The sequence below is a fragment of the Macrobrachium nipponense genome, chromosome 41, assembly GCF_015104395.2.
Source record: "Macrobrachium nipponense isolate FS-2020 chromosome 41, ASM1510439v2, whole genome shotgun sequence".
Classification (NCBI taxonomy): Eukaryota; Metazoa; Arthropoda; class Malacostraca; order Decapoda; family Palaemonidae; genus Macrobrachium; species Macrobrachium nipponense.
The window spans coordinates 7,009,207-7,025,162 of NC_061102.1; the positions used below are offsets into that span (position 1 = coordinate 7,009,207).

At 46.7% G+C, this 15,956-nt stretch overlaps 1 protein-coding gene across 22 annotated transcripts in view; it reads left to right on the forward strand.

Moving 5' to 3' along the window:
• LOC135212481 (serine/arginine-rich splicing factor 4-like) overlaps positions 1-15,956 on the forward strand; it is a 36,698-nt gene that overhangs the window by 14,017 nt on the left and 6,725 nt on the right. For 10 of the 22 annotated variants that reach the window (XM_064245937.1, XM_064245938.1, XM_064245939.1 and 7 more), the window contains 2 exons: positions 14,960-15,019; positions 15,313-15,372. The exons of 5 other annotated variants lie outside the window; for them this stretch is intronic. In XM_064245937.1, coding sequence (XP_064102007.1) covers positions 14,960-15,019; positions 15,313-15,372 — 120 coding nt within the window. The remainder of the gene's footprint in view (positions 1-14,959; positions 15,020-15,312; positions 15,373-15,956) is intronic. 7 more of the 22 variants (XM_064245940.1, XM_064245943.1, XM_064245946.1 and 4 more) reach the window with 1 other exon arrangement.

A 15,956-nucleotide genomic window follows, 5' to 3' on the forward strand; every position in this document is an offset into this window, starting at 1 on the left:
AATTGAAAGATGTAAGTACTCTTTTTCATTATATTTTTGCCCTGTGCGTTCGTTGCCGAGGGCTTGATTGCGCTCGGCACGAGCCTCTTATTTTGTATGAATAGAATGCAATGAAAGTGGATTCGCAATGCAGTTTTCTTTTCATTTTCATTTATTAATTGCATCAAATTTAATTTTGGATCAATTTTCCCCGCCTCTATACCCGGGAATTAATCCTTACGATTTATTGCTGTGAAAGTGAAATCGCAAGTGCAGTATTGTTCATTTTCATTTATAATTATGATAGCATCATATTATTATGGATCAAGTTTCCGCTCTTACCCGGGAATTGATCTTTCCCCCCCCCCCTTTAAGTTCTATGAAGTGAATCGCAAGTGCAGTATTCTGTTTCATTTTCATATTACTTTTCACTGCTGTGCGGGGGTAGGGGGGGAAGCGAAGGTCTGCCAGGAAGTCGTCGGAAAGTCTCCCGCGACTCCCTTGGTATCCGATTCTTCGTCTTCTTTCCTGCCCCCCCGCTCAGCTTCCTCGTATTTTGTATTTGGGGTCTTCCTTCCGTTCGGGGTGGGGCATGTTCTCCCCCGTGCGTGAGGGAACCCCTCTTACTAATCTGTCTGTGCTACCGCAGGGTGCTACATCCGTGGGAGACGACCTGGACAGGTATGGGCCACTGCGGCTGCAGGGCGTGCCTAGCATCCACGATCTGCTGCAGCGTCTAGCCGAGGTCGGGGCGGTGACCTTGGAGCGGTCTCCACTACAAACCTTCACGGCCGCTTATGCTGCTTCCCCCCGCTGGTCTACACTCCCCATGCTGTGTCGGTGACGCCGTCTGCCGCTTCTAGGGCCGGTCGCCGCCGTACCGAGGAGGGTATGCCGCCGCCGCCTGTGTTTTCTTCGTGTTGCCTGCCCCAGACTTCCCGCTGTTCCAGCGGCTCGCCCCTGGACCGGCCGCCAGTACCAGCTTCCCGCTGGCTGCCGATGATTCTACGAGGCGATGGCTGGGCCTGCCGTACCTGTCGCTGATGTGGTTCCCGCTACTGGCTTGGCTGTCCCTTCTGTGTTTACCGCTGCCGCTGTTCCTGCCGCTCCTGAGCTGGTTGCTGTTCCTGTCGCTCCTGTTGGTTCCTGCGCCTGTCCATGCTGGTCCTGCCCATGGTGTGTCTTCCCCAGTCCCAGGTCCTTCCGGACAGGTGCAGTCGGGCCGTGTTGCTTCGGCAATAGGCCCGACTCCCCCCCGGCCCCCCCTGGATGGAGGACCTGACGACTGTCCTGCGTGAAGCTGACGAAGAAGAGGAAGGTGTCATCTTCGTCTTCGTCTGCTGCTGCCTCTCCCTTCGACTTCTAAGGCCCATAAGCCGAAGAAGAAGAAGGCTGCCTCTCCCCCCTAAGAAGTCTCCTTCGGGAACTTCTAAGGGCCCGTCCCACCGAGTGGGACGGGGGGTCCTTCTGCTGGTCCTCCTGCTCCTTCGGGAGCGGAGCCCGTCTCCCCCCCCTTCCGTAAGGAAGAGATAGACGGGGACCAGAGGAGTACCGGTTAGCTCTGGTACTTCCTCGCCTGGTGCTAGCGGCGATGCCCGCTACGCCAGGTTCCGGCTCGGTCTCGTCGTTCGCGGGAGATCCCGAGTGTACGCTCCTCCCTCGGGACCGGAGACCGTGCAGCCAAAGTTTCGGCGCCCCAGAGTTATCGCTCGGCGCCAAGACCACGGCACGGAGCAGAAGGCTGGCGAGGAACCGCTTCAGGTGACTCTCGCCAGGCCAGCGGCCGCTCTTCGCAGCGACCAGCTGGTAACCGGGTTTTTCCCCCTAAGAAGACTCCTTCGGGAACTTCGAAGGGCTCGTCACGACTCCGGTGTGACGGGGGGGGTTCTTCTGCTGGTCCTCCTGTCCTTCGGGAACGGGGCCCGTCTCCCCTTCTGAGAAGAAGAAGAAGACGGGGACCAAGGGTGTGCTGGCTACCGCTGGTACACCCTCGCCTGGTCTTGGCAGCTCTGCTGCTAAGCCAGGTAACCACCGGGCTCGGTTTCTTGTCCGCGAGAAGTTCCGAGTGTACGGTCTCCTTCGGGTGACCGTGCAGCCAAAGTTAAGACGCCTGAGTTCGCTCAGCGTCATGACCGAGGCACGGAGCAGAAGACTGTCGAGAGCCGCTAGGGTGACTCTCGCCAGGCCAGCGGCCGCTCTTGCAGCGACCAGCCGGTACCTTGGGTGGACGTGACAGTCTCTGACCGGCCACGGGTTGAGGCTGGGAAGAGGTCCCCCAGGTCCCCTCGACCGACGGTACCAGCCTCGGCTGGTACCAGCGGTTTGACGTGCCGCGAGGACGCTCACCGGTCTCACCGCGAAAGTGAGCTCTGCAGGTCACCTGACCGCCGCTCCCACAACAGGGACCAGGGCGGAGGATACGATGACCAGCAGCAGCTCGTCTGACGCACGGGACCGGGCCGGGTCGACGTGCTCAGTCGAGCCGCTCGCCACAGGTGAGCGGCACGGCCAGGCCTGCAGATCGATCCCCACCGCGGGTTGGTGATCGGCTGCAACCCCCCCACGTACGCTGGTCCTGCCAGCGAGCGGGGGGGGGAGCGTCAGGTCTGTCTCTCCACTACCTTCAACTTCCTCGGGCTACAGCCGGGAAGAGCGAGGTAGCTAGGAGTTGATCGTGAGAGGTGCGCCGCTCACGATCCCGTCACGACGCCGCACGTGCCACGTATGGTCTTAGGACCAACCAGGACGTACGCGCAAGTGATTGGAGGCGACCGTCAGGGGGGGGAGGGGGGGGGGGGTAGCGTCAGTTCTGTCTCTCCGATACCTTCAACTTCCTCGGCATACGCCAGGAAGAGTGAGGTATATAGGAGTGATCGTGAGAGATGCGCCGCTCACGATCCCGTTCACGACGCCGCACGCTGCCCAGGTATGGTCTTAGGACCAGCCAGGACGTACGCGCAAGTGATGGAGGCAACCGTCAGGGATCTGTTGCTGGTCCTTCTTCTGAAGGAGGGGTCTTGGGAGCTGCTCTTGTTGGAGGGACTGGATGGTCCTACTCCTCAAGACGCTGTAACTTCCGAGATTCAGAGTAAACTTTGCCCAGGTTATTGCACTGATTCGTCAGCACAACGACCTGGGGGAAGGATCGCCGCTCCCCACCAGCAGAGCCCATGTCTCTGCTCGAGTCGTTTTGGGGCCCAAGAGGGAACCCAAACCGACGGTGGGTTTGCCGCGATCGGAGCTTGCCGATTCTGTCTTGAACCAGAGTCTCTCGTCTCCGGACAAGAAGGCTCTCTCAGTTCTGGCCGGTCGATCAAGCTACTTCCACCTCCTCTACTGCGACAGTGGCGTTTCTACGTGTCTTCGGACACCATATTTAAATACTCCTTCGGTCCTCCTGAGAGGTTTCGACCTCGACGAGGACTGGAATGAGTCGGAGGACGGTATCGGCTCTCTCCTGTCAGGTGTCGATCAGCCCCCACCCAGACGACGTTCATAGTGGCGGCAGACCCTTACCTACAGTGAGAGTTCGTAACCCTCCTTGGGAAAACGTTTTCTCCTGACGATACGTTTTCCCAGACTCTGAGAGGCCATCGCCGCAAGGCGATGGCTGCTCCTACTCTTCTCCAACTGCTAGTTCCACTGGGAAGGCGAGCGAGTATCCAATTCCTCCCCCATTCCCTCTCTCCTTACGGCTACGAGGGAAAGGGAGGGTATCCTACAGAGATTTCTCTGTAGGATTCCACGTTGGGGACTGCGCTACCGGGGGGACCTTCGGGTCCTACCTGACGTAAGCCCCGGTCGTTGAGGAGGGATCCTGCCCCATTCTCGATTTCTTTCTACGGGAATCGAGAGGACCACCAGCCGATATCGTTTGACGAATTCGGTGGGGGTTTCGCAGACTGCTTAGAATTCTACGGAATTTCTAGCGCATTCAGAGTGTTAGAGTTTCTTACGATCTCCAAACACTTAGGCGAGACCACGGTCCAAAGTGAGCGAGACGAGAATCCCCGATATGTTACACGATAATCGGGAACCTCGCCTATGCTCGAATTCCTGGAATTTCTAGCATTAGGAAGAAGACTGCTGCTGAAAGAAGACTATCTCACAATAGGCGACCAACCTGGAATAGAGAAGAACGGACGGGAATATCCAGTTTGGCTTGAACTATCGTCTTAGTATTCTGTTCACCATTGAAGCTTTCCTTCGAGGAAGACTTCTTCACTCTCTTTGATAGAGACCGAAGGTGGTCGATCTCCAATCCTTATTTTGTTTTCTTGAAGGAAAGAATTTAGGATGGAGATCGTTGTTCAGAATCCTACAAATATACTACGTATATTAACCTCGCGACATGATTCTGCTAAGCAGTTGAATGGTCCGAGGGGTAGGCGCATATCCTGGTTATTCTACGGATTGCGACTTAGACGAAAAGTATTCTAATTGAACTGCAACTCGGGTTGCCTGCAACCTCCCAGGAGTTTCCAGATTTCAATTTTATATACTTATGGTATTGTCACAAACAAACACCATTTAAGCTTTTATATTTTACCGAAATTCGTTTCGCATAAATATAATTGCTCGAGCATATCTTTTTATGCTCGGTGGTTCTAGCCGAACGCATTCCTTCGTGGAAAGGATTACTTGGCAACTCAGGATGACGAGTCAGCGACAGCTACTGCATATTGAATTGCCCGAGCATTTCAGTACCAGCTGCCGCTTTGAGATGGACGGTTGGTTATGTCTTTCTCACCTGCTTTGATTGAATACCAACCGTATCTCTGCCCAACAATCAACGGACTTAAGTCTCTGATTAACGGGGATTCTCGCATACATGAATGACCATCTACTGCTGTGACGCTAGTATTCATCGTCTTCGGTATTGCGAGAATTTTAAACAGAGATATCTATTCGACTCTCATCTTTCTGTTTACCGCACGGTAACAGAATTCTGTAATAGTCTCTTGCTGCATCGTATCTCGATAATGCGAATGATTTTTGCGGAATCTGAGTTTGTCCTCAAAATATCTTGTATTCGGAGGTGTGCAATTGTTCATTGTTCACCCCCGGATTAGCAGATGTATTGAAAGACATCGCCTACTCCCACACCTGCCAGCTCTACTTCCAAACGTTCAGCCCATGAGAAGCAGTTCTTCAGGCGGCTCTCCCCTGTGTTTCATTACTGAAGAACGCCCGCTTTCACTGCACACCGGACAGCAATGAAATGGCGGTTAGCGTTTTCAGTCATTTGTAAGCACAGGTTTAGAATCTTGAGATTCCTTCTCTCGATTCAGCTGGAAGACGTAGGTTGCATTCATTGCCTACCTTCGTCTTCGTCACATAGTGTTGTTTCTCCTTAAGCTGAGATTCAACGTCTATGAGATTTTCTTGCCATCAGGGACCTCGGTCTTTTGAAGGCAATTGACTTTCGCCTTTTGAGCTTATGCATTAAGAGAATCATCGCCGCGCCGTCCGGCATCGGTGACTAACAAATATTTTATTTGTTTGGTCTCTCAGCATAACTCTTTAAAGGGCGAAGGTCACGTGACTTACCCGGATGCTTGGACAACTTGCCTCTACTGATTCCGAACCAGTCAGTCGGCAGCTGTCAGAGCGCCCGAGTCAGTTACGAACTATGCTGTGGACTTAGTTCGGTTGTTCCAGAGCAATCATTACTTCGTCTTAATAGCTTGTCAGTATGAGTACTGTACATAACCAAAGTCGAGAAGAGGGATAGGTCATACGACTATCCCCTTCTTTTCGTCTTAGGTAACTGCATGACTTCTCTTGAGAAGTCAAGCACAAAGGGATGGGGATTTGTGACGCTCGATTTCGTACCGATCTTCGTAGCGAAGACTCAGAACCCTTCGGTAACTGACGATTGGTTCGAGTCCTTCACAATACCCTCCCTAATGGACTTCACCGCCTCCGATACGAAGGCTATGCTGCTTTGTCCTGTGAAGGCGCGACGGAGCTGTCTGAAGAAACTCGACACCCAGGATGAGTGTGGACGCCTCTTCATCATTCTCTCGCGTTCCGCAAGAACTTCTCCGTGGCGCAGGGTAATGAAGGCAGGCGCCTGGTCCAACCGGACCGCATGCACCTCCTTCTACCTTCGGGATATTGCCCACAGTTCCTTGGATCTTTTTTCCTTGGGAACCGTGGTGGTTGCTCAACACGTTGTGTAGTTAACCCAGACCCTCGCAGGCTGAACAGCATCGAGTCCTGGTGTGACCGTAAGAATGGATGAGGAATGAGAGTGTGACTGGCTCCTCTTCCCATCTTCTTCCCTCTACTCTGGGTAGAGGGACACGGTCGTCACCCTGCTGGGTAAGGACGAGATGCAGGTGAGCTACTCAATAGAGCACCATCCTATCCCTTTCAGTAGGGATAGGAGTAAATATCCACCACTTCCTCCAACAAGGGGGAGGAAGTGGATGCCAATTTGAGACAAACCCATCATTTTATGATTGTCTCTTGCAAACAGGAACAAGTTCTTGCTTGCTGGTACGAAGAGATACACTTGCCTCTCTCTTAGTACTTGGCCCAGAGGTCTGACCATTGATCCTGCGGTGCACACCCGATCAATCGGACGAGGTTTGGACCCTCCCTTGCTCTTACGACCAGGGAGGCACTCCAGGGTTGGACGAACACCAGTCTGTTCACCAAAAAGACTCAGATTCCTCCCACCAAGAAGTGAGTCTTCCTATTGTTAAAGGACCGAGGGTTTGTATTACGTATCGGAACAAATGACAATTTGTCGAAAATTGCATTTTTCCTAACTATACAAACCTGAGGTCCTTTACATATAGTCCCACCTCATGCCACCCCTCACTCTGCAACTTTTTGCATGGGCCTAAAGCAAAAGTGATTCTTCACCTCTCGGGCGCGCGGGCGCGCGCACGATCGGACAAGCAGTTAACTACCGTTCTCCCCTTGTTCGAAGCTTACGACCGTCCCAGCTGCCGCTAGTTACCTTCCTATTGTTAAAGGACCTCAGGTTTGTATAGTTAGGAAAAATGCAATTTTCGACAAATTGTCATATTGAATGTGAAGCTGCTCCATTCCAGTTTATTGTATTCTCCCTGTATCTTTCAGATATTACTAAAGTCCCTCTATACCCTGAAGACAAGTTAATTTATAAAATCATCACTTCTATTTCATGAAACATCCACCATCCCTCTCCACATCTTACATATTGTTTCAGGTCACTTGGGTCAGATTGTTTTATTCACTTTATCCTTTCTTTATTTTTGGAGTTACTTGTACTTCTCTACAGTTTCTGTAACTTCATTAGTTGAAGCTTAAATAGGTGAATGTAGGGCTGTTAGTTCGGTGATCTGGTTAAACCACTTATACCTGCCCTATAAATAAGCCAGTTTTTGTGATAGTGGTGCTTTGGAGTTCCAGAACTTTTATAAAAGAGTGTTATTGCTTTCCTGTGCATGATGATCAGATTGCAGGGTTAACTCGGTGTTGCTTGTCCATAGCGTCACACTGAAGATTGCATATAGCTTTTGGGTTACTGTACTGTACTAAAAATGTTCCTGACATTGGCATCTTCACTTTCATAAGAGTCTCAAACACTTCTGGATGCCTCAGGTTATCAATTAAACTGATTTTTGGTAATATGCCTCATTTCATTCTGGAGGTTGGGTACTTTCCTTTCTCTCTCCTCTATGTTCTTTCATTTGTAAACAGTTGTGCATTGTTAACCCAACAGTCAGTTTAGGAGGAGGCCATTGAGAGAAGACTGTAAGAGCAGAAGTATATCCTCTGTATGGTGTGAGTGATACCAAGATGCTGAGAATGAAAAACATGACTTACAGTAGCACTTGGTGGCAAGTGACATATCAGCGTGATAGCAAAAATACTTAAGATTAAATCTCATCACTTAAACCAATGTCAGGTTAAAGGTAAAATGTAAATTAAAGTTATGATGAAAATGAATGGTACATCACGCTAAACACTAAATGCTAATTGTGGAAGCGCAGCTTGGAATATATCTGCACAGAGTGGGAGTTGTACAGAAGATTGACTCTAGGAAGGCTGATGGCATATGGCCTGATCAGGAGCAGTTGGGTCTGCTCAGTAAGTTGGTGTAATTGGAGAGGCATATACAAGGAATTTTATATATACTGTATTCGTAATGACTGGAACATTTTTATAAAACTGTATTACATGTGCTTCCCCTCCCTTAAATTTTCCCACTTTAGTATTCTTTATTTTATATCAGCACAATCATTTAACATTTGTTGTTAGCATGACTTCCTGGGGATTAGGATATGTACATCTAATTGTTGATGTTATGGTGTGTTAAGGTGGCTTTTATTTAATCTGGACTGGTTTGCTCAAGGTATTTTTCTGTTGTTTGGGTTGTACACAAAGCCTTAAGAGTATTGGGTCCAAATCTGTAATTTACCATTCATAACTAAGTGGCAGCTGAGGCATTTTGTTATTTTTTTCTTGTTTTCTATGTGTAGTGTGATCTGTGTTGTCAAAAAGTGTTTTTATATAAATCAGTATCAAATATATATTTGTATTGAAGCCTGAAGAAATATTTCTCATACAACGCATAGTTGGACATTAAGTTTCACTCAGCAACAAGCCTGTTCACTGTGCAAAGTTTTGTACTAGTAATATTTTCTACACGATTCAGGTATAATGTAATTTAATATATGATATAATCTAAATGCAAATGTTCAATTGTTGGACCAGTCATATTAATAAACATTACCTTAATATAATTCATCTAGCCCTAAATCCCCAAAAACCGCACCAAAATTTACCACATTGGCAACCCTGTTACCTCCTATTCTGTCTGCCAGTTGGCAGCACTGCCGTTGAGTTACAAAACCTTCCCTTGAAAATCAGTTGTTAACGAGCGCCCGTGCTGTTTACATCACGGCCGCTCTTTATAAATTTCCTAAACTTTTTTGTGCCTTTAAAGCTCTCATTAATTGTTAATGCGACTTTATGTTAATTACCACTCACGTATTACATCCACGAAATAGTGAATTAACTTTTTTGTGCCTTTAAAGCTCTCATTAATTGTTAATGCGACTTTATGTTAATTACCACTCACGTATTACATCCACAAAATAGTGAATTAACTTTTTTGTGCCTTTAAAGCTCTCATTAATTGTTAATGCGACTTTATGTTAATTACCACTCACGTATTACATCCACGAAATAGTGAATTAACTTTTATTTCTATTGTGGTATTTGTTATATTACGAACTTTTGCGACCCGGAATTACGTGACCTGCCCAACAGTCCAATGGATAGCCTAGATGATTCGATGCTTCCTTCTACCAGCAACATCAGGAATTGCCCGGCTTGTGGGACAAGGATGAGTAGCAGGGAGTATGAACCCCATGACATTTGTAGCTTTTCTCATGGACAGGTTTGTGACTTGACTTCTCGTTGTGACTTATGTAAGCCTTGGTCTACGAAGACATGACGACTTATATGAAACATCAAAGAATCTTGCAGGGTAACAGATTGATTAAGGAGAAAAAGAAATTGGTAGCTAGACCTGTATCTAATGATTTCCTTGATTTGTGCGCTCCTGGTTCTGGCTGAAAGGTTTCAGTATCGTGTGATTCTGATTCCAGATTAATTGATGCTTTGCCACCTGTACAACCGGTAGATAGTGAAGTCGTTTCTGATGTTGATTCAAAGTTTTTGGTGATGGATACTAGTTGGAAACAGAAATTTGAAAAATTACAGCTTAGTTTAGATAGACATTTCAGCCTATTTTAACAAGCTGTCAGAGAATTTTGAAGAAGCTTTTACTAGAATGTCTAACACTTTTAGATTCATTTTCAGCTCCTTGTCAGGTACCTGTCGACAGCACCATGGGTAACGGTGCGACAGATACCCCGGCTTGTGAACCCCATCGTGGCGAAGGCCTAGGGGGGACCCGGTCCGGGCAGGTGCCTGACAATTCTTTACCCAATGTGTCTCCTGTTAGTCCCATAACAGTGCCAAAGGGTGCTTATTTAGAAGGGGGAAGGGGTATTAGTGTTAGACCTAAGATAGCTAGTCGTCAGAATCGTACTTCAGGGGAAGTTTCTCGGTTAGGATCTGACGATGGTGATGATGATGACGTGGATTCGTGTGATATTGATGTTTCTTTGAATGACGGTCATGATGTCGAGTTCAAGAAACTTTTTTATTTAATTTTGAGTTTTCTTCCTCAGGCGAGGCCTAAAGAGCAGAAGCAGCCTCCGCCTCGTATTACAGAAGGGATTTTTCTTGACGGTCCCTCCTGGTCGCTGGAATTTTTACAATTTCCCTTTGCTCAGAGGTTCGCGAGAGTGAGGGCGGACGTTGCAACTAAACTTTCGAAGGTGATCGGGGAACGGAAGAGGAAGCTCTCTTCTCTTCTATGACACCGGAGAGGAGTTTATCAGGTGGCGGATGATACTTCATTCTCTCGACCCCCCAAACCAAATCCTGAATTTGTCCGACTTTTGGGTCAACCTTTGCTTTCCAAGGCTTCGGTCTCGGTCTCAATCGAAGACTTTATTGCCATGGAGTCTGTTATGAGCTCCTTTCAAGAAGCTCATTCCTTCAATATGTGGGTCCTCGGAGGTCTTTTAATGTATATCAAGGACTCCGGGTTTGTTCCTCCCGATGCTTCTCTTTTTGAGAAATTCTGCTCGTCTATTTCAATCGCTTCTGTACATCAGAACGAGCTTGCCGCTTCAATGCAGGCCTTTCTTGTTTCTCTTAGGCGTAGCCTGTATTTGTCGCAGTTACCCTCCTCTGTATCAGATTCAGAGAAACTGTTTGTTGTCCTCTTCTCCTTTTGGCGATTCCCTATTGATATGTCTGTGCTTTCTGAGGTTTTGAAGGAACATCAAGGTGATGCCTCTTCCCAAGCTCACTGGGCCTTATCAAGGGCTTTTTCCTCTGGTCTTCCTCCCGTTCCTTCAAGGAGTAAGCGTAAGTTTAGTGCCAGATCCGTGCCTTCTGCTCCAGCCCAACAACCTCCTCCTTCTGGCACATTTTTCCAGAGTACATCTCAGGTTTCTGGCGCCTCAGCTTCCTCCTCTGGTGCTCACTCTTTGAAATGCGGTAGAGGTTCTTGGCGTGGCTCTTAAGGGCAGGGGAAGATCTCAACCTCCAGGAGGACCTTCTTCTTCTTCTTCTTCCTTGTCTCTGCGTAAGAATTTTCGGAAGTAGGAGTCATTACCTCGCCCAGAGACCGCAGTAGGAGCTTGTCTCTCTCGCCATTGGTCAGCTTGGCAGGAGAGAGCAGTGGATGCTTGGGTAGTGGAGGTCCTGAAGGTAGGTTACGAGATCTCCTTTGTTTCGAGACCTCCACTTTCCAATTGTCCTCTCGAGTTCAGCAGTTATTCCCCTCACTCAATCAGGGGTCAAGCCTTGGAGAAGGATGCCATAGAGCGAGCTCCTCCTTCTCCCGGGTTTTACTCACTGGTGTTTGTAGTTCTAAAGACCTCGGGTGCTTGGCGCCCCATCATAGATCTTTCGGTCTTGAACAAGTTCATTCTAGAGTCCAAGTTCTGGATGGAGACAGTTCAGACTGTTCTTTCATCCGTCAGGATGGGGGACTGGATGATTTCCATCGATCTGCAGGATGCTTATCTGCAAATCCCCATCCATCCGGAGAGCAGACCTTACCTTCGGTTTTTCACAGACTCGGGAGTTTTCCAGTTCAAGACTTTGTTTCGGCCTCGCCACTGCTCCACAGGTCTTTTCTCGGGTGATGGCTCCTGTTTCGGCTATTCTGCATCAGTTAAATGTAAGGATGCTTCGGTATGTGGACGATTGGCTAGTCCAGGCCGAATCTCTAGAGAAATGCCTCCGGTCGAGGGAGATAGTTCTGTCTCTTTGTGTTAAGTTGGGCATTCGTGTCAACTTCGACAAGTCCAGTCTAATCCCTTGCCAGATCATTACTTACTTGGGGATTGTATTGAATTCCCAGATTTTGAGGGCATCTCCCGCTCCGAAACGGATAGACAAGCTTCTAAGTCTGGTAGAAGAATTTTTGTCCTCCGTAATGCAGCCAGTTTCCCTTTGGAGGACTCTCCTGGGCCATTTGTCATCCCTCATCCAACTGGTTCCCGGAGGTCGTCTCAGAATGAGGTCCCTTCAGTCGCCAGTCGTGGGATTTTGTGTCCGAAGACACGGTAGTTGCCTCCTCTCCACAATGTCGGAAGGATCTCCGTTGGTGGATGGATGCAAGTTCACCGCCTCAAGTCAGGGATATCTCTTCTTTCAGTTCCGCCGGACCTAATGTTTTGGTCAGATGCCTCGGATCAAGGTTGGGGCACACACCTGGGCTCCGAAGCCGCTTCAGGCCTTTGGTCAGAGGAAGAGAGGATCATGTCAATAAATTGAAGGGAACTAAGGGCAGTGTACCTAGGCCTTCTTTCATTTCAGGATCAATTGTTGGAGTTGGTTGTCGCGATCTTCGGCGACAACACCACAGCAGTCTCGTGGTTAAGAAACCAAGGTGGCACAGTCGGACCTTCTCACTCAAGAAGCGCAATCAGTCCTGTGTTGGACAGAAGACAGGGGGATTACGTTGGTCCCTCAGTTTATCCTGGGCCATCACAACATCTTAACAGATGCCTTGTCGAGACCGAATGAAGTTCAAGGATCGGAATGGGCACTTTGCTAGGAAGTCTTCGACAGCCTCAGGAAGAAGTGGCCTGTCACAGTCGATCTGTTTGCCACCCCACTGAATTTTCGGTGCCAGATCTTCTTCGCCCCTTACCAGACTCCCCAGAGTGCTGGGACAGATGCTCTTTTGCAGGACTGGTAGGGCCTTCAAGCCTATGCATTTCCTCCGTTCGCTCTGGAGAGGTCAGTCCTCAACAAAGTGAGGACAACCAAGCATCTGGATCTCACCTTGATTGCCCCCCTTCTGGCCACAGGAGTGGTTTCCTGACCTACTGGAAGCTCTGGTGGAGCCTCCCATTCGTCTGACAGAGAGACCAGATTTTCTCAAACAACCCCATTTTCATCAGTTCCATCAGAGGCTCCACATGCTTCATCTTCATGCCTGGAGACTCTCCAAGCACGAAGGGTTCTCCTCCAGAGTGGTGCGACAGTTGGCTCTTGCCAGACGGCAATGAACTAGAGTAAATTATCAGGCTAAATGGTCGGTTTACAGACGTTGGTGTAAGTCTCAAGGACATTCAATTTCTAGACCTTCCTTACCGAAAGTAGCGGAGTTTTTAGTTCATTTACACCATGGCAGGGCCCTGTCACCTTCGTGCATTAAGGGTTATAGGTCGATGCTTTCCTATGTTTTTAAGGCGAGGCTCCCTGAAATCTCTTCATCTTATGTCATTAGAGATTTAATTCACTCCTTTTCCCTCTCTCGACCCAGTCCATAGTGTTCTCCTCCAACATGGGATGTTAATAAAGTCCTTCAAGCCTTAAGGTCCCCTCCGTTTGAGCCTCTGAATACGGCCGATTTTAGGGACCTTTCTTCTAAGACACTCTTCCTTGTCTCGCTGGCTACAGCCAAGAGGGTGGGTGAACTGCAAGCACTCTCTTTTCTGGTTGCCAGATCATGGGGTAGGATGGGTGGGACTGAATCGTCTGATAATCCCATTCCCAGGTCTTTCGTGCTGAAGTCGCTGGTCGACTTTGTCGGTAATTTAAATGAGGAATTAGTTCTTTGCCCTGTTAGGGTGCTCTCATGCTATTTACGCCGGACGAAGGACATTCAGGGTCGTGAGAGAGCAGGTGTTGTTGTAGTGCTTGATAAAGTCATCAGGGTGCAGCCTTGCTGTCCTCATTTCATCTGACTGGTCACCTGGTCGGTCACCTGACTTTAGTACAGATAGACTGACTATGCACTTACTCCTTGTCCTTTACTACCGCAGTTCGGCGGCATTATGGTAGGAGACTTTGAGTTCTTAGTATCTTAGACCTCTGGTTGAGTTTTTAACTGCCTGTGATATATATTTCTTTGATTGTTTTATGTCCTATTCTGCCCGAAAGGGAAATTGTACTCAGATTCCCTCCTCCTTTTCGACGTGGTTAATCGGGCTAGATGAATTATATTAAGGTAATGTTTATTAATATGGAATTTTTATTATAAAATTAATATTAATAATACTTACCTGTATAATTTATCTAGTCCCACCCATCCTACCCCATGATCTGCCTATCACAACTGATTTTCAAGGGAAGGTTTTGTAACTGTCAACAGCAGTGTTGCCAACTGGCGGACAGAATAGGAGGTAACAGGGTTGCCAGTGTGGTAAATTTTGGTGTGGTTTTTGGTGATCTAGGGCTAGATAAATTATATAGGTAAGTATTATTAATATTAATTTTATAATAAAAATTCCATATCTTTATTTATTGTGGCACTGATTGATATGATATGTCACATCTGCCAACTAAAAGTGAATTGAGTGAGCGTGGGGGAATGATGGTATTTTTCTTTTTGGTTTGTTTATCAATTAGGTGGCTTGTAAAAGATTGTATTTTTATTATCTTACTAGACTACATTGTGAATTGTCAGCTTATGCTTTTATTCCTTTATGCAATTAGGCTTATGAGGATAATTTCTCAAGAACTAACTGAGCAATTGTCTTTTCAAAAATAAATTCTTCTTAATTTTTATTTAGTAGGCTTGAGCTGGAATTCTTTTTTTAATTGATCAAGAAGCAGATCTGGTGAGAGTCAAGAATAAAATATCTCTTGATTACTATACTTGAAAAGGTCAAAATCATGCTGTTTTTATGACTTAGTTTAATGGGAAATATCGAGAAATAGTAATGCTTGTTACTCAATTTCTTGACTTCCACTTAACAGCTAGATTTTCTGTAAAAACGTAACATTTTGAGAAAAAAAGGAACCCTTACTCTTGAGGCTAGATCTGCATCACTTGGTAAAGACTTCTTTGTGTTTATTGGACTTGTAATGTAAGGCAGTTTTCCTTTTAGTTGTAGTACACCAAATCTAACATTTAAATGTATCTCACCTATAGGATTCTTAACATTCCTCGGAGACCTGAAACAAAAGGAAACAAGATGGATGCTAAAGAGAGGTCTGTGGTTGCTCTGTTTTCATTTTCGTGAATATTCCATTTGCTCTTCAGCCTTTTATCGTTATTATAACTTTGTAAGAGTGTTTGTTGTCAAACAAATTACAAACACTGTACATATTTATATTAGTGAACTCAGTGGTGGATGGAAAAATGTACATATTTGTGTGTGTGCTGTATGTATTATGTATCAAATGACTTTCGGAAGCTTTCGCAATAAAAGGCTCCCTAAGGAGGTGTAGTACTGCTTACCATTAGTGTGCTCTTAGTGGCCTAATCATGTATCTCATCTATAGGGTTCTTAACATTCCTCGGAGACCTGAAACAAAAGGAAACAAGATGGATGCTAAAGAGAGGTCTGTGGTTGCTCTGTTTTCATTTTCGTGAATATTATTCTATTTGCTCTTCAGCCTTTTATTGTTATTATAACTTTATAAGAGTGTTTGTTGTCAAACAAATTTCAAACACTGTACATATTTATATTAGTGAACTCAGTGGTGGATGGTAGAAGAAATGTGAAAATGTACATATATTTGTGTGTGTGCTGTATGTATTATGGCCTAATCGTGGAGGTGCTGAAGACTATGCAGGGTCCTTAGCTGTCTACAGTTTGCCTATTCATTTCAAGTTTTTTCACCTAGTGTCAAAGTTAAGCTTTTTTTCACTTCTGTTTTCAATTCTGATTGCAGAAAAAATCCTGTAGGTTAGCATTATCGAGTCTAAACTTATGATATACACGTAGAGGCATATATCTACTCCTAGCAAATATGTTCGTGTGAACAAGAAAGTCGAAGAATTCTTCCATTGTTAATTTTTCATAAATCTCTAACCAAAAACAAGTTTTAAATTGAAAATTCCTTGAAATGTATTCAAATATATGGCTAATTTCTTTCAGTTTTGTATCATGATTGTTTTTTTGTGGGGGGGGGTGTTATGTTAG